This window comes from Solea senegalensis, linkage group LG3, assembly GCF_019176455.1.
Source record: "Solea senegalensis isolate Sse05_10M linkage group LG3, IFAPA_SoseM_1, whole genome shotgun sequence".
In the NCBI taxonomy this organism is placed as follows: Eukaryota; Metazoa; Chordata; class Actinopteri; order Pleuronectiformes; family Soleidae; genus Solea; species Solea senegalensis.
In genome coordinates this window covers 22,414,969-22,433,345 of record NC_058023.1, presented here as the reverse complement: position 1 = coordinate 22,433,345, position 18,377 = coordinate 22,414,969, and the positions used below count along the sequence as shown (strand labels likewise).

Sequence of the window (18,377 nt, the reverse complement as noted above, 5' to 3'; positions counted from 1 at the left end):
GGCTAATGAAACATATTGTGGCTTGATGTAAACCCATCAACGTTGGAGCTAAGTGACACAAATGGGACAACAATGGGAAAAGAGGTCAGAGTCTGGATCTACAGATATAGTCCTTGGTTTCACTGCAGTGTTCAGCGTGGCCCTGAACATTTTAAACAATGCAAATGTTGCTTCTCTTTTTTAAATAACTATGTAGAAATTGTTTGAAATTACATTCAATCGTGAATGTGTTTCTCCCCATGCTGCTAGTGTTGCAAAGTACAGGGATAGATGTAAATGTGATATTTGTTCAATTTCTCATGAGAAATTAGTGTTTTGTAGAAATCAGTGTAGATACAGTAGTTCCCCCTAAATGATACACTCTGCACTAGAATTCTTAACAAAGGTGCAGTTAGTTGTTAGCGCTGAGTAAAAAGGGATAGTGTGTGTATGTGTGGGGACAAATACAGCAGCGATAAGGACGACAGCTTGTTCACAGTCTGCAAATGTTACCCTTTGAATTAATTGAGGTGGGAATTTGGCGCAGTAATAAGATGCTTTCTTATTTTGTATGTGTAAAGAAAGAAGTTGTTCTTAGAAGTGACAGCTGCTTAGTTAGTGTGTCTCACCAGGGTCAATCCTCACGGGGAGTCTTTTTTCGTGACGCCCTGCTGCTGTCCATTTTGTTTCACTGAGAGAGGGAACATGGGGGGAAAGTGGGAAGGCAGGGCCAAAATGACTGAGATGGTCAGAGGTTTGGTCAGAGATGGTGATTTCTTGCTCCATTCAGTTTCAGACTAATTCACTTTGTACTGTGGAAAGGAGACCCGATGAGCTACGCCACAGGCTTATACGCTTCACAACAGAGCCAAGTCATAACAAAGGGATAAGAGTCTAATCTCTGGATAAATGTGAGCAAACGAATCAAGGAAAGCTACTGTGGTGGCACGAGAGTGAAAAGAATATTATTCCTCAATAAAAGGTGTTCATTTGCACTTGAAAGTGTCTTCAAGTGCAAGGCACGATGTACTGGCGGAAAGAAAAACACTAACATCTCTGCTGGTAAGAGGAGAAATGAAGCAGCAGTGTAAACAATTGGAGAATAATTACACATTCCAATTAAGCTTCGCTTCATTATTGTTTGCTTTTCATCGTCTCTCCTCCGGACTTCAAATGCGCAGTTCATGTTTCCTGCGCCTGGCGACAATCTGTGTATATTGTTTCTTTTCTATGACAAAAAAAACATCCATTATACATGAAGTGTTTTCAGAACTAAGAGCACAATTTACACGTAGGATGGCTGCTTGTGAGTCACAGTTCGTGTTTCACTTTGGAGGCTTTCACGACACGTATAAATGAACAAAACCTGAATTAATACTCAAGTCATTTCGCTTCATCTTCATTGCTCAGATTACAAGTTCATTGAATTATCAGTATCTGAGGCGAGCCAATGATGCTTGAGCTGATCACGCTTAAAGGAATAATTCAGCTTTCATGGGAGGACGCCTCTGTGCTTTCTTTTTGATGACGAGATAAAATAATGGATATTAATGTTGGGTATTATGAAATAATGAAACACATGAAACACCATGTAGCAATATTTTTTTTACCCTCCTATTATGTTTATGGCAATAGTTTATTATGCAGTAAGATCACAATTAGAGGGAAGTTAAAAGTTAGAGGCAATGGCAGAAGACTTGTTAAAATATTCAAATCAAGCATGATTGCTGGGAATCCCTCCCATCGCCCTATTATTAGTCATTTGGATTAAAAAAGATTGAGGAGGGAAATAAGTTGTTTGAATGATGTGAAATTAGGAGAAACTGAGCATGTGACACACTTTCTACTGCACTGTCCTCATTATTAAGTTTTAAAACACATATTTAGTGGAGGAAATGTCAGTGGAAATGTCCTGAAGATTGACTGGTTTACGTGTAAATCCCTGTATGTTGACTGCTTTTGTGTCTAAAACCTCGAGGAAAAAGTACAGTATGTCTTGTTGCTTTGTTCCTAAATTAAGACAATTGATATTCATCCGACATCTGCATTGAGAACAATTATGGACATGATTTGCTATGACTAACTAACTAACTAACACCTCTAAATCTGTCTTCTATAATCAGTATCTTGTTTTGCAAACCCTGTACATAAATTTAAAATCATTTCAATGTTGCCGCTATGCATGCAAACCTCTAGCTCATTAATTTATGCAGCGGACTGAATTAAATGAATTCCTCCACAGCAGTATTAATTAATGCACTGACATACACTATTATCACCCTATAAAGTTGTTATTTCAATCGTGTTAGCAGATAATTACCTATCATATTGCATGACCTGCAGATATGAAACAACATCAACACTTGTTTGGTGCTGGTGTTCCTCCAACACTCACACTTTAATTTTCGTAACACAAAGAGGTTCATTACGTCAATTTGCTGCTGTGTGGTTCTGTCACACACTGTACTGTGGGTCCATTAGACCTGACACACCGCTGTGTCTGGTGACGCTGGTGATGAAAGCCGTGAAAGAGAGAACCCAACTGAATTAAAAATGCACCTTTAAGCCCGAGATGCGATGACGAGTCCATCTGTTCACACTCATGTTGTGCACACTGTTGTGCGTTATATTAATTAACATGTGTGCCTGTCATTATATCATACTCCGCTATATACTTCATAGTTCATGATCGTACACTTTTCACTTTCCAGATGTTGTTAACAACCCAAGTGATCCACACATACAAAGAAACCAAAACATGTATGCCCATAAATGAAGTTATGTGTGCAAAAAAGCATGAACAGCCAAGGAAGCAGCTATTCTGTCCCCTACAAGTGCAAATGAATATCAGCTGGGTAAGTCCTAATTGATGGCCTATAAAAAGGTTTCTCATTACTAAAGTGTCACACCAGAAGCCTCTCATGATGGGTAAAAGCAAAGAGCTCCCTCAGGGCCTTTGCAGCCTTATTGTTGCAAAACATACTGATGGCATTGGTTAGAGGCGTATTTCTAAACTTCTGAACATGTTACACTGGGACCATAATCCGGAAGTGGATAGAACATCATTTCTCCATGAATCGGCCACGACCAGATTGCTCCTCACAAGATTTCTCTTGTCAAAGAATAACCAGAAGAGTTTCAGAAAGCTTCAGAAAGAGCTGGAATTAGCAGGTCCTGCTGTTTCAAAGAAAACAGTTAGTAATGCACTTCACCGCCATGGCCTCAAGACTCCATTGCTGAAGAAAAGGCATGTTGGAGCTTTGTAATACTGGGAGAATATAGTCTATTGTCAGATGATACCAAAGTTGGACTTGTATGCCATAGCACCGTGGTTCTCAAACTGTGGTACATAAACCACCACAGCGGCATGCAAGCTTCCTCTGGTGGTAAAATCAGAAATACTGTTCGACGGTTCTCTCCGGGTTCCTCCCACAGTCGATGCGAGCTGAGGAATTATGACCAGAGTACGTACAAAAATGAAAGAAATAACAAAAAAATGAAATAATAATAATAAGAGTCATCTTATCTCCTGCTCCAGAAGGATGGTGATTTATTGGAAATAAATCTACCTCCTCCGGAAAAGTCCGTCGACGACTCAGCTCGGCCTATTTACACAACTGGATTTGAACGTTGGCAATAATGGTGTGACTGTACTTTGAAAGCTCAATATTTTCTCCACCATGTTTGGAGGAGAAATGGCACTGCACATCACCGCCAAAAACACCTTACCAAGAGTGAAGTTTGGAGGTGGAAACATCATGATGTGGGGCTGTTTTATCTGCATATGGTACTGGCAGACTTCATATAATTGAAGAATGGAAAAATGTGCCGAGACATTCCTGATAAGAATCTGCGGCCACCTACCAGGATGCTGAAGATGAAACGAGGGTGGACATTTCAACAAGACAATGATCCCAAACGCACAGCCGAGGAAACTCGCAATTGGTTTCAGAGAAAGAAAATAAAGCTGCTAGAATTGCCCAGTCAATCACCCGAATTGAATCCAATTGAAAATCAATGGAAAGAACTGAAGATCAGAGTTCATAGTAGATGCCCCCGGAACCTTCGAGATTTTTGTTTGTGTGGAAGAATGGGCCAAAGTCACACCTGTGAAAAACTAAAAACACAACACAAAGAATCATCTACAAAGTGTGTAAGAAAAGACTTCTATAGCTAAAACCCAGTCTGGCTATTTGATGGGATAAATGTTCTTGTCTCCGCCCACCCCGACACTGCTTCTGTTTACACACAAACGCTCCCTCAGTCAGGTCTGACCAAACAGACATGACCAGTGTTTTTTTTTTTGTTGTTCATTGAATCCATATGAAGATCCAGAGAGAGGTGGAGTGTAAAGATTCATCACTCAATCGGTGCGTTAACATGCAAGTCTGATTTTAATCAGACTAAGACAATAATTTGGTTTTCTTAATGTAATGTAAACACATTAGTTCAACTACAATTGAGCTAGTCCGGTGGAATGCAATTCAAAGTCTGACTACTCCTGCATGTATATGCTAAGTCGGACTGGATTTGGACTTGGCGTTCTGCGCATGGACCAAAATGTCCTTACTGGTCTTTGGTGGTAGTAGAAGGAGGTGATGTATAAACTGGCGTCTGTCTTCAGAACCATTCCTTTTCATTTGCTTAGTGAGCTTCAGGTTCCAATCAGCAAACACGTCCGTTCGGGCTGCTGCAAAAAGATGTCGGCACAAGATGGCTGCGTCTGTAAAGCAAGGCCCAAGCCTGGAGTAGATAAATAAAAATCACTACGCACCTTTACAAACACATGGGAGGTATATTCGGTTCACACAGGAAGTAACTAAAATATGATTTGTGCTGTATTTGAATTCAGTCTCCACTTTAAAGCTGTAGTACACAGCTTTTTAAATCTAAACAAATGTGCATTACATTCAGCCTGGGTCACATATTCAGTTTCTAGCGATAAAACCTCTTGACTGTAACACACTCAACCTATTTACTAATGATTTGAATAAAAAAACCCAAAAACGTTTAACTTCTTGAAGCAGAAAATACCTCTAAGAACTGGTTATATCCTCGAGTCCTGCAGCAGTATACGTTTTTATTTTTGCCAAACTTGCTGAAGACCTCAGAGTCAAGGTCGGGATGTCAAATGGCCACAAACTGTAACAAATCTTCAGCGACTTGCTCTGCCAGACGCCCCCCTCGCCAAAACCAATGACAACACAGCACATTCAGGGACAACGAGATGTCGTTTATAGAATTGCACCATTATACAGCGCACGACAAATGATGCTGCCGCGCCGCGCCCGGCACTGTCACCAATGACCCTATTTTTCCACACACACACACACACACGCACACACACATCATCAGTGTGAATTGCCCAGCAACATCCACTGGCCACCATTTCAGTCCAGGGTCCAATTCTTCGCCAAACCAGCGGCTATAAATCTGTCACCGCGAAAGTGAACATTAGCGCCAGCCGCTCTAATAAAAAGCACCTAGGTGTGCAATTTCAGGTCCATTTGAGCAAATACATAAACCTCACTATTACGCCACTATCACACTCAACATGAGTCAATTTCCATCCGTGTCTCCGCTGCTGCCTTCAGCTCCCTGCTAAATGCCACAAAGCTGACAGTCTTGGCCTCTGTGGAGGTTTACGTCGTTCTAGTGATGGGAGCATCAAGCAGAAAGATCATGTCGGATCACTTCGGTTTCATTAAGATGTTTGGCGAGGTTGTTTTTTTGCTTCACTGGAAGCGAAATGACCTGATGTTCACACACTTACAGCAAGCACTCTGTAGAAATTGTACTAGTCGGGGAAAATAATAGGTGTGGATGACATGGCCAAACATTTCTTATCATGATAATTGTTTCGGAAATGAGTCAACTATTGCTAGGATACATTATTAATTGTGCTGCAAAGATACATTTAGCCTTCATTTAGCATTAAAACTCAAAATGGGCTTTGTTTGTCCAAATTGTGTGCTATGATAAATACTGCACTTGGTGGCCTCTCCAAGTATAAAAGCTTATTCTGGGTATATTGAAAAAGTATAAATATTTTAACTTCAATTTCAGCCACATAAAATACTTTTTCTAAGCCAACTTTTCTATGTAATGTTGCGTTAAATTCATTTAAATCAGCAAAAAGCATTTTTGTTGTCACATACATTTTTGGTAAATCCATTTTTAATGCTAGAATTCACCTAGTTGTGGTACAAATCTACACTGGAGTTGAAGTATGTGACTGTGTCATTAAAGTAGTGTGGCAATGCATTTTCCTTCATTAGTTACTTGAAAAAAAACAATAGTTGGCTAATCTTTAACAATAAATTATGGACAAGCACGTCTTTATAAACATTGTACACTGCACATAAATTACGTGACACCAGTAAATTTGGACCTCTTGTCCTGTTAACTAGAGCTTTGTTTGATGTAATTAATAAATAATCAGCTGAATGAATCAATGTTACACATTGACATCTCCATCGCAACGTACGTTGGTCACATTTAGAAGGGTATAATGGCATGAGTATATATATATATATATATATATATATATATATATATATATATATATATATTTATGATTTTGGAAGTGTATCATGGCATTGAAATAAAAAAAAAACGTTTTGGTTTTAGCAGCCTGAATAAGCATCAGTGTATTTATTGTAAGGCAAAGGCCTTGCTATACAGGGTCTGCCATTTTACAAATGCCAGTCAGAGTGCACATTTGAAGTGGAGGCTACAACACAAATAAACAAAATCCTCTCTAGTTCACAAAGGCCACTCAAAAATGTAAAAAGGGTTCAATAAAGACATGAGAAAACATGTGATTTTATCCTTGAGAGAAAAATGTAGTCTGGTAAAAAAAAAAATCAGTGCCAAGTTCTTCCTCACATCTTAGCTTCACTTCTATTTCCAGATAACATCATAAGCGACTGTTTGCGATGCGCTTTTTCTCGATGCACGTATAGTCTCTGTGTAGGAAGCGACTCACTTCCCCTTTCTTTGTCTGCGTCGTCATCCCCGCGTGTCATTATGACACACCTTATTTATAACTTCAGAGGGCACGCTGAACCTCTGAGACACTAATTCATTAGATTCTAATTCCGCCGGGACAAAAAAAAGATCATCTTTTCAAAGGTCATGTTCGCTTTGCCAAAATAAACTTAATTACACAAATAATACGAGAACCCCAACGAGGTTCAGACAATCTATATGTCAATGAGGAAGGCAGATAAGATGCAGGAGGCGGTAAATAAGGCGTAAATGCAGCTTGTAACATTGTACGCTCACGCCATACGATACCGCGCCTCTTCCAGTAATTACTGTACAGCTCCTGCATTGAAATCTGATCGTTGTCTGTCAAAGATAACACACTCTGCCAAATGGTTTATGCAACCACACTTCATTAAGACGAAGGAGTGGAGAGGAAAAGGTATTGTGGAGGGAAAAGGATTAGCTGCTGTGGCCTGCACGCTCTCTTTCACTCTGCTGTAGAGCCAAGAGAGGCTTAAAGAAGCCTGTCGGGGCAGCAGAGGGCCTTCACCTTCTGTTCATGTTCCAACTGCAAGAACTTTCTGTCGGAGAGAGGATTCGGGGCACATTCACACTCCAGCTTTAGACTGTTTGGAACAGCGACGGGGAGGATAAGAGACTGTATCGCCATGTGGCATGAGAGCAAATATGCTTTACGACACAGTAAGCCAACGCGGAGATGAACTGTGAACAATAAAGCTCTTCAATCTCACGTTTGGGTTCCCACTGGCCGAGTCTCCGAACTGAATTTAAAAAAGATTCTGCGGGAGAAAATGGGCATTCATGTTGATTTCCATCCACTGCTCTTATTTCACCAAGATAAAAGAGTAGACGGCACCAAACTGTGACTCACACTAGAGCGATATGAAGCCACAATTTGATACAGCGTAATAAACAGCTCCAGCAGCTGTTGATACATGGTGGTGTTTCATTGCTTCTTCCATCTATTGTCTTTGTGGTTGAAGTCGGTTCACACCTGCTGCCTCTGCCTTCTCAGGGTTTACTTAACCTCCTATTGAAAATGAAATGAATTGAAATTACATTTTCCACCTCCCTCAAGCATAAAAACGTCTAGTTTTCGAGTGAGTTTTCGATTTTTAAAGCTGTTAGTGTGCAACTTCTAAATATAAAATAATGTCGTTGTGGGCCACACAGTGGAGCATGTGGCTAGCACTGTTGCCTCACATCAAGAAGGTTGCAGGTTTGCGTCCCAGTCCGGGCCTTTTTGCGTGGAATTTTTGCATCTTCACCCTGTGATTGGACACCCTAAATTGCCCATAGGTGTGTGAGTGAATGTTTGCCCTGTCCTTTCACCCTATATCAGCTGGGATTGGCACCAGCAGCCCCAGTGACCTTCATGTGGAGGATAACGTGGTAAACAGTGGATGGATGGATGTTTTCGTGTCCGTGGTGACGCAGGGCGGCGCGCTTTGCGTCACGACTGACGGAGGGGAGGGTGGAAGCGTGACAGCCAAAGTGAGATGTAAAGACGGCAGCAAATCTATTAGAATATTGACCAAGAGTCATCCTTTCTGCAGGCCCGCCTCCTTGGCCGCAAACGCCAAGAAGCAACCATGATAACTTTCCTCCTATTCCTCATAGTTCTGACTTGTGCCGACGGCCTCTGTGTGTGTGTGTGTGTGTGTCACAGATCTGCAGCAGGAGAAGTCGTGTCTTCCTCACAGCGGTGTCCCTGTCAGTCACTGCAGAAGCTCTGTTTATGTCTGTTTTTACTTCCAGCAGCTTGTTTTTGAGCTCTAGATTGTAACCGCTGAGAATCATAAAAATGTGTGTGTTGTCTTTGATCGGCTGCTCTGCTTGTTCGGCACGCTTCTCATTGGGGGGTGGTGGCGGGGGGTAGCGACGCTAACAGCGCTGGCAGTGTTTTGGTGACAGGAGTTATACACACTGGAACTTTATGCACAAATGGAAAAAAGGCAGCTAAAAATAGGCTGATGGAAATGCACCGACTGAAAGGTGGCTGTTCGGGGTTAAACCTGCTGCTGTATTGAATGACCTTCATTGTAACGCTCCTCTTTGTTTTCCTCCAGGATGAGTGAGCGATACACACACATCGGAAGTAAAGGGGCTCTACTTGTAATGGTGCTTGTGGTCAGTGTCTGGGAGATGACTGTACCAACGGAGGGAGCTACAGGTGAGTACAGCAAACTAACCAAGAACACTCAGGTGCAACAATAGCTACTGCTGAATAACAAATGGAAAAAAAAACCAGTGCACTTCAGTTTAAATTTGTTCCAAATTAATATTTCCAGAGCAGGGGTATCAAACTCAAATTATGTGTGGGCCAATGAGCATCTAGTTTGGTCCAAAGGTTGTTTTTTTTTAGTCTACCCAGAGGAAAAACTGAAGGAAAAAAAACAACTGTTCAGTAGGGGGTGGGCAACATGAGTTTAAGATGTAACACAACATTTCATCATATTGCATGTAAGATATTCATGATGATACTTGATGATAGAGAATTTCAAAGTAAACGTGTTTGCTGTGGTATGTAATGATGTATACGTTAAAATAAAAACATATTTACCATGCAAAATGAATCTATTAATATATATATAAAACAGACAGAAATGATCATATCATTGCGGGCTTGCAACTTTGACACCTCTGCTCCACAGAGACAACCTAACACATGGTTAACACCATCATCTACTGTTCCAGTCGGTGTTAAAAATTGTAATTTTGATGCCATGTAAGAAGTTTGCAAAGCTGGTTTTGTAATTTAATTACTTGAAGGCCATGATAGCGCAAAGTCTCACCCACAGCGTTGATCAATTTTAATTACATTTCGTTTTCGAGGCTCAGTTTGTGTCATAATCTCTCCATTTGTTTTAGCGGAAATGTTTGAAATAAATTAGCAGTTGTGGCACTTTTTTTGGCACTTTGAGGAAAAAACATTTCGTGGGTTATGTATGTGATTAGGGTTTATGCATAACCACCCCCACCTTATTAGGACAAATAAACTTTCATAGTTTGTCCTCTTAAAATCTATATCTATCTATATATATATGTACATTTATATGTACATTTACCACTTGCTCAGTGGTCTCTCTACCTGATAAATTTCCAGTTACCTTGCAAAATTTCCAACATATCTCCAAAAATAACCCTGATATCATCCTCACTGACTTGTTATACTGACATTACAGTGTTGTCACAGACTGACTCGTGTTGTTTAGCACGAGTAAACTGACACTGACGTGTAAAATGAGTCTCTGAAAAATCACAGTAGGCACGGCTTGGAGAGGGCGGTGATTTTAAGGTTGAACTGCCGTTCGTGAAACACAGGAGGACGATTTAAAGTCCCATCCATCTTGTGGAGGCCTGTGCGACTGGCTCGTGGTGTTAAGCCTCAGCAGGTCACTGTTGTATTAAAGTAAGTGCTGCAACAGTGGCTGCTTCTTCTCACGCAAGGTGTTTGGAATAGATTTTCTCACTGTGGTGCACCACAAATAAAGTGGCCCAGTGGTAAATGGGGATGGATGTATTGAAACAGCTTTTTTGGAGGGTATAAGTCAAACCCCTCTACCCTATACTCATTAAAAGCGTTGTTGGGTCGTCACTTGTAAACCCAGGGAGATCAATTATGGCAACTCAGCAACATTACCAGAGGAGGCCGACCCACGTTTCCACACAGGGAGTCCCATTGACAATACACAGCTTCAGGTAATTGGTGGTGTACGGAGCTGCTCTCAGACAGGATGTCCATCGGTGAGCATGGTGTAAATCGCTCTCACCTCTTTTTGTCGACCAATTAGGTAGGAGCACGGGGGCTTTGATGTGCATGGCTTTGATTGGCAGCGATCTCCGCTCAAGCCTCTCATCATATCAGCAGGAAGTGGATCAGAATAATCTCGCTCGCATTTGGTTTCTCTGCAGTAGCCACCACAACCGCCTAATTTCCCCAGGGTGATATTTCTGTTGCTGTAGACCTGTTATCATTCAAGGGATGAAATTAACCCAGAACATGGCCAAAATAGAGATTTCTCTTTTTCTTCCCAAACGAACATGAGGAAAAATAAGACCCAATCCAAATTTCTCATTTCTACCCCCTCTTTCCCCTGGGAACAGAGTTACAAGAGGTAATAGCGGAAATCTAGTCCTACAAAATGGAATATTCAATGTTTTTACCAGTGATTCAACATGCTGTCATCAAATGAAAGAAAATGTCATTGTCAGCTATTGTTATATTGCAATAGCAGTATGTATTATGATATAATCAGTGGCTAGTGTGGCAACACACCAATGTTTCCTGTGATTCTTTTAATCTGGCATAACAAATCATAATCCTTTATTTGATACGTGCCTCTTTAGCCCCAACACTTCATCCTACCCCTAAACAAGAATTGGGACACCACACACCATGAGGGGTAGTAATTGGTAGGGGGCGATGGGTGAAATGGGACTGGGTCATGTTTTTGCCACTAGACCGTCAAGCTCTGTGACATGTAGGAACATTCAGCTTATTTAGCTCTGATTTATGAAGAAGTGTTTAACAAACGATACTGCCATAGAGCCAAGGAGTCTGTCTTTCAATGCAGTGGATGGTTACAACACAATAATGAACAAGTGTTGGTACAGTCATTCTGAGCAGAGAGAGAAGTCAGTCCCAGGCCAGCTTGGCTCACAAGCTGCGAGGACATCTGATTTACTCCTAATTTGCATCTACTGTGTAGTAGTCGGTCTTTGAAATGACCTTCCGTACTGTCCTTGTTCACACCCACTTGCATTCAGAACAGCGATAATAGACGGAATTTAAGTGCTGCATTGGGTCAAGGAAAAACAAACAGTAAATTTAAAAAGATGAAAAAAATAAAATAAAATAATCTGGTGCTTTTCAAGGATAGAGCCAGCAGTCTAATACAAATAAAAGACGAGTGATTGTGCAGCCAGACAGGAATTTCAGGGCAATCTTATTAGACAAATAAAAAGTCATGGATAGGCCATCTTGGTAAAAACCAACGTGTTTTGACTTAAACAGTCTCCATCGGGATACAATGGTGCGGCGACAGAAGGTGCAACGTGTAAAATGATTAAATGTAACACATGGAACTCAAAATCTGTTGTTGAACACTACTAGAACAACCTCACACATTAGTAGAAACACAAAACATTAATACAGACCGGCATGAAGATGTAAACATTCTCCAGACAAGTGAATAAAAACTGATCACACCAGAAATGATGACATAGAAATGAGATAAATTAGACAAAAGTCAAGTACATTGCCCTCAATAAGATTATACAGCATGATATCGTACAACACAACAAGCTTAAACACCAGCATATCTTAGTTTGACTAATAGTTTTTAAGGGCACACACACACACACACACACACACAGACACACGTTGAAATCAGAGCACCGAGACTCTGGAACTCGCTGCCAGAAGAAAATTGGCAGGCAAAGTCAGTAGTTTCCTTTAAATCAATGCTTAAAACCTACTTTAATGGTATTGCCTTTCCTGATTTGAGCTCATTTGAAATTTCGCATGTCTTTGTTATTGCTTTGATTTGTTTTTTTTTTTACACTAGTGTATTTTTACATGTTTTGTTAGCTGTCCTTTTATTTATGAAGCACTTTGTAATCTTGTTTTTACAAAAAGTATGTTATTAAATTATTAGTATATATAGTATATACATATTAGTAAACTATTTTTTATTATAGTATGACTGAAAAAGTCAATACTACTGTTCAAAAAGCCTACAGCTGTTGAATGTTTTGCAGGATAAATGCTTCTATTCTTTGCCTGCCACTCTCTCTGTCAGGTCTGATAGTTTTGCTTGACACAACCTGTTTTCGGGACATTGTTTCTGTTCACAAAGTCAAACTCTGGCAGTTATAACAATTACAACACCAACAACAATAAGCCACTGCAGGTTTAAGTAAAACGACAGAATGAGTCAGTTCCATAAAATATCAACTAATAAAATGACTTCATCAGAAAAGTAACATCTCCACTAGACTTTTGTAACGCAGTTTAAACATAGACCTTTTATACTAGGGGTGTAAACTGCAACATTTCGGGGGAATTAAATGTGTGTTTACAGTCTCTATAAATAGATTCTGCATGGATTGGATTGTGTGCGCAACTGTGTTTATACGTGACTTATTTTTTCCCACGTTCATGAACGCAGCACTTGCTGTCCAACTAATTAATTAACTGTCACGATACGAATGACACGACGCGCAGCGTTCAGGGGGTGATGGAAACGTAACGGAAGCCAAACAAAACAACGTGAGTGTCAGCAGAGAACAGCGAGTGGCAGGAACGAGGAAGGAGTTGGACTCAAGTTCACTTTCATACAAATTCAGACAAACACAAAGAAATAACAAAAGCTATATGGGAAGTTCAGAGCCAAATATTTAGGGAGATTAGGAGAATTTCAATTTCATATAAAGTTCAGACACTTGGTATGAAACCATAAACAATGTGGCTTTTATATATATATATCTATATATATATATGTGTATATATATATAAATAAATATATATATAGATATATATAATATTGAATTTGCTCTTTATGTTGTGAAAACTGCTATTCCTGAGTCATCACATGTTACTTTTGTACAATACAAAACTCACATTTGGACATTTCAAATGTTTTCTTCTCCTTAATGTGCAAAAAATAAAAACCGAACTGAACCGAAAAACCGTGGCCCAAAACTGCCCAAAATCCAAACATGAACCTGAATGGAATAAAATGCTTTTATTAAATGATTCGTCCTCTGTATGTTTAGACATGCATCACCAAGGAGGCACAGATGTAGTTTCAGTTTACGGTGCATCTTTACAGGCGTAAATGTTGCAATGACGTATTACGACCTTGGCGTCTGCCTCGCACTACATCCTGTGTTATTGTACGCACGGACGATTGGAGCCTGCTCTGCGCCTCAGATTTACTGCACTTTGTAATAAAAATGAAGCATATGTATTAAAAAAAACACATCTCGCTAAGAAAAGAAAAACTCTGTGTTCTCCCTTGAGAGAACAGTAACTAACAGTCAGAGACACTAAAGGATCCCAGTGTCATGTATGACAATAAATCCTCAGTTTCATCGACTTTGGCTCCTTGAATCTGATTGGGAATTGTGGCTGAATGATTGTGCTTTGATCAAAGCAGTTCCTCGCGTGTCTGTCTACAAAGTGCAGAGGGAAAAAAAGAAGGGAAAACTGTTCATCGCTATTAACAAATGCTATGCACATCATTATGTAGGTTTGTTCAAAGGGAATTACACTCCTCGTCAAAGATAATCTCCTTGTATGAGAGGTGAAGGTTTGGGCTGCACACAACGCCGAAGCAAAGCTATGACTGCATTACCAGTCACAACAGCCTCATGAATTATACAAATTATGTATTATTCACAGTTTCCACTGTCTCCAGAGAATAACCAATTCAGTTTCTCAAGCAGGGTGATTTCCACACCGCAACAGACAGAAATCTTGTACTGAAAGTAACTCCGGTTCAAGGGATTCACTCGAGAAGAACAAGTGGCTGGTAAAAATGAAGCAGCGTCTGATAGATCTCATTCAAACCTGGGATTAACATCCATCCTGAGTGATCCTGTCACATGCAAACAGCTCTATACACTTGCGTGAACGCAGAGACCTGAAAGCATCCCAAAACGTCATTTGAAGGTAGCATTCTGGCCTACAACTTGTGAAAAATCTTATTTCCTGTTACAGCAGTGTGGGTAGCAGTCACTAACACAGACACACACTCAAATATGTTAATACCAGACGTCTTAACAGTCAGACTCATTAAAAGGACTGTGTCGTTCTCACAGGCAAACATGTATACAGGGAGAGAAATCGCTTATATGAGAACAGTCATGTGACTGGGGCCAAAGTTGGGGCCCAGTGTGGGGATTTTACACAGGAGGCAATCTCAGAGCCTACTGGCTCTACCAACTGATGATGAATTAGCCTCTGGAAACAGACAATATTTGGGGGATTCCAGTGTGGGCAGAGGATATCCAAGCTATCTTTGCTGTTTTTCAATCCTAGAGTTGAAAGACAACATCTAAGACGTTTTTTCACAGCAGCATCTAATTTATCTTGGCAGCTATCGCTACATGAAAACAGACACATTTGTAATGCTGCAGTTCCACCAATGTATTCCGCCTCTTTTTTTCTCTCCATATGGAGCATTTACATGCGAGCAACCAAAGCCTGTTCAAATGTGATTTGAGCAACTAGAAATCAGAAGGCCTAAAATCGTGTCTATGGGAACCGATTATTTAGGTTCACATGCATAATCTGTTGATAGAGACAATAAAGACTACGCTAGGTGCGCTGCTTCTAGAATCTAGAAAAGCTTAAAGCTGCCATAGCATGGTTAGCGTGCAGTTTAGCGTGTAGCTCAGTCTGTATCGCTAATGCTAAACGACAAAACAAGCACACAAAGACAGTTATACGTATTGTTGGCGCTGCTCCTTCCTCTAGGTGAAGTTTGGTGCTGTGTCCTGCTTTATATTGCTACTTTCAACCGTAGAAGAAGAAGAAGAACTACTCTCGTTGTAGCTGCTGAGCTGCAGATTGGTTGTACGGAGCTCAGCAGCTACAACGAGAGTAGTTCTTCTTCTTCTACGGTTGAAAGTACGTCACCGGATGTGCCCGGACTCTAGTGCCTGGACTAGGAGGCGCTGCTGAGGAGCGGTGAAATTTGCCAGTGACGTAACTAGTCAATGGAAGTGCCGTTCCGCTTCGTAGAGCTCAGGAAAACAATCAAACCCTGCGCTCTCAGCAGTGGCTGAACTGATTATTATGGTCTTTTAGGGCTTCATAAACGAGGTAATGACGCAGATACACACAAAAATGCACAAAAGTTACTCTGTTTTAGTACCTGCGAGCTGAGTAGGTAACGATGCGTGATGTCGTCAGACTTCTAAAAATGTGGGTAAATTTCCAACAATTACTATGGAAATGTCTAAAATGTTCGACCCAAGAATCAAGACGAATAATGCCCAACTGTAGATCAGTTAAAAAGACTTAACAAGCCTAAAAATGTGGGTTATTCTCCATCACTTAGCAGGGAAATGTCTAAAATCTCAATATTTATACGAGGTCGAGGTGAGGCGAGCTCGGACCATAATGGAAAAGGGCCATTAGTCAGCAACATTTGTCAAATTAAGTGTCATTCAGAATCTGGTTAAAAAAACAGATGAGTCAAATAAGTTACAACACATATTTCTCTACGTTTCCCTCAAAGTATTGTGTACCACCTATACGCTTATAGTTCAGTCATGGTTTTGCCCTCATGAGGTTATTCGCATTCCCTGTCATGGGAGGATCTGGTTCGACTCACTCTTTCAGTCACAAGACTGAAGACGATTTCACCCACACAATGTTTTACATAAAGCTGGTGGCAATTTTAGCTGTTCCACTGAGTACTTAAAATAAACACTTTATTCTCTCTCTCTCTCTTTTTACTAACAGATCAAACAATTCTCTCTGTAGCTGTTGAAAAGTAGGCAACATTCCTGCTATTCATGTGAATACATTTTGATGATGTAACACACATAGAATGATGGAAATGATCACTAAAGGCAAAGTTCTTTAAAGAAAAAGACAAGACTGCCCTAAAGCAAGTGGAAGAGGAAAATGGAGGATCATTTATAAAGTAGAAGACGACGGCAAGTCTAAAGTATGTCTTCTTTCTTCTCAGACGTCACTGCCTGAGTTAATTTCCACTATCATTTTAACATTTCATAATATATTAGACTGTCACAACTTCAAATGAGTTTTGAGAGATTGAGACCTAGTTTTGGGAAATCAGGGAACGTTGTGATTTCCTCATCGGTCCACACATTTCACCTCTCATCAGCCAGTGCAGTCCAACGTGGAAGCCGAGGGGATGTTTCAGTCATGTAACCATGTAACTTTACTGTAAGGGCGATTATCCCTCTCCTCTGCAGTTAACTCCACCCATTGCCTGATTTTGAAAGATGCCAAGAAGTGGGTTGAGGGCTGAGTGTGGGAGAGGGGGGAACAGTGCAGGGGGCGTGGCCTGGTAGTGAAATCAGACACTGTGTGAGGTGCTCAGTGAGGCGAGCCTCTTAGCAGTAGAGAGAGAAAGACGAAGAAGTGACCGATCCTGCGTTTATAAAAGGGGGAGGAGCCTAGGACAATGAGTGTGTACAAAGGACGCAAACTTTGGCAAAATTTGAATGAATAACATTATTAATAACATTAACATAATAACAAATAACATGACTAGATACCCATAGACACCCATAGATAAATGGTCAGATTTCATTCCAGATCTGCCCCTTGATTGATGATTTTAACAGATTATCTGGCCAAATTATCCTGTAGTGTGAGGGATTAACAGACACAGTTTTAACGTCAACAGTCGCATCAGAGTCTTCCCAATTTCAAATCGTAAGTATTAAACATGTTTGACATTTACGACTGAACAGTGATTGGGGCGTGAGGAGAACCCCGCAATAACCAATGAGACTCGTTGATTCCGTCTTCTCAGTCATGACTTCATCCACAGTTTTTTGTGTCTCTCAGCACTTAACATGGCACACACAACAGCTATTAACGGACGCCGCCGACAGCCTGCCTCCATGTCTGTTTATATTCTGAAGTTAAATCAAAATCCCTGAAATCGCTCAATTAAACGCTAAGTGTGAGGTCCCGTGACTCGACCGATCATCTAGTCTGAAAATATTGAAAATTGGTTACAACGCTCATTGTGTCTGTGGTCTATGTTTTTCTTAAAATCAAGTCAGATTTGAAAATCCTCTAATGTGGGGGAGGCCTCAATCTGTTTCCACTGCACTTACTTACATTTACTTTCTATTGATAAGTCTTTTTTTTCCCACCTCCCTCAAGCATGAAAACTGTTATGCAATATTTCAAGATTTGTTCCACGTTTCTGTTTCTATTCTGGTTTTTTTTTTTTTTTTTTATGTGCAAATGGAAAACCCACCTAATGTTGTGTTGCAGCACAGCATCATTAACGACCGTAGTTGGATATTCAAGGAAGGTATTTGTCGGTTGGAAAGATGATTGATGATTAATGTTTGACTCACTGGATGTGGGTTTGGAAATCTGATGCAAATAGACCATCTCATTTTTCAAACATAGCCAGTTGATGAATGTCTTTGCCACACCTGTGCTGAGGTGGATCCTGGGGAACAGTGTAGTTTGAAGTGGTACGAGCACACAACGAGTCAGTCCGTGCAAATGTGAAATCGGATCATTTAAGGATTGTTTATTTTTCCGAAGGTCCCTCTTCACTGCCACAGGCAAAGCAACGCAGCTGTGTCTGAGGGGTTTTCTTTAGAACAGGCTGCACTCAATTCTCTTCAATTGCAAATTCTTCTTTTCCTTTTTA

General features: G+C 40.5%; 1 protein-coding gene across 3 annotated transcripts in view; it reads left to right on the top strand.

Annotated features, from left to right (window-relative positions):
- LOC122767223 (chemokine-like protein TAFA-2) overlaps positions 1 to 18,377 on the top strand; it is an 81,253-nt gene that overhangs the window by 41,036 nt on the left and 21,840 nt on the right. For all 3 annotated transcript variants that reach the window (XM_044022640.1, XM_044022642.1, XM_044022641.1), the window contains one exon: positions 9,060 to 9,163. In XM_044022640.1, coding sequence (XP_043878575.1) covers positions 9,061 to 9,163 — 103 coding nt within the window. In that variant the 5' untranslated portion in view covers position 9,060. The remainder of the gene's footprint in view (positions 1 to 9,059; positions 9,164 to 18,377) is intronic.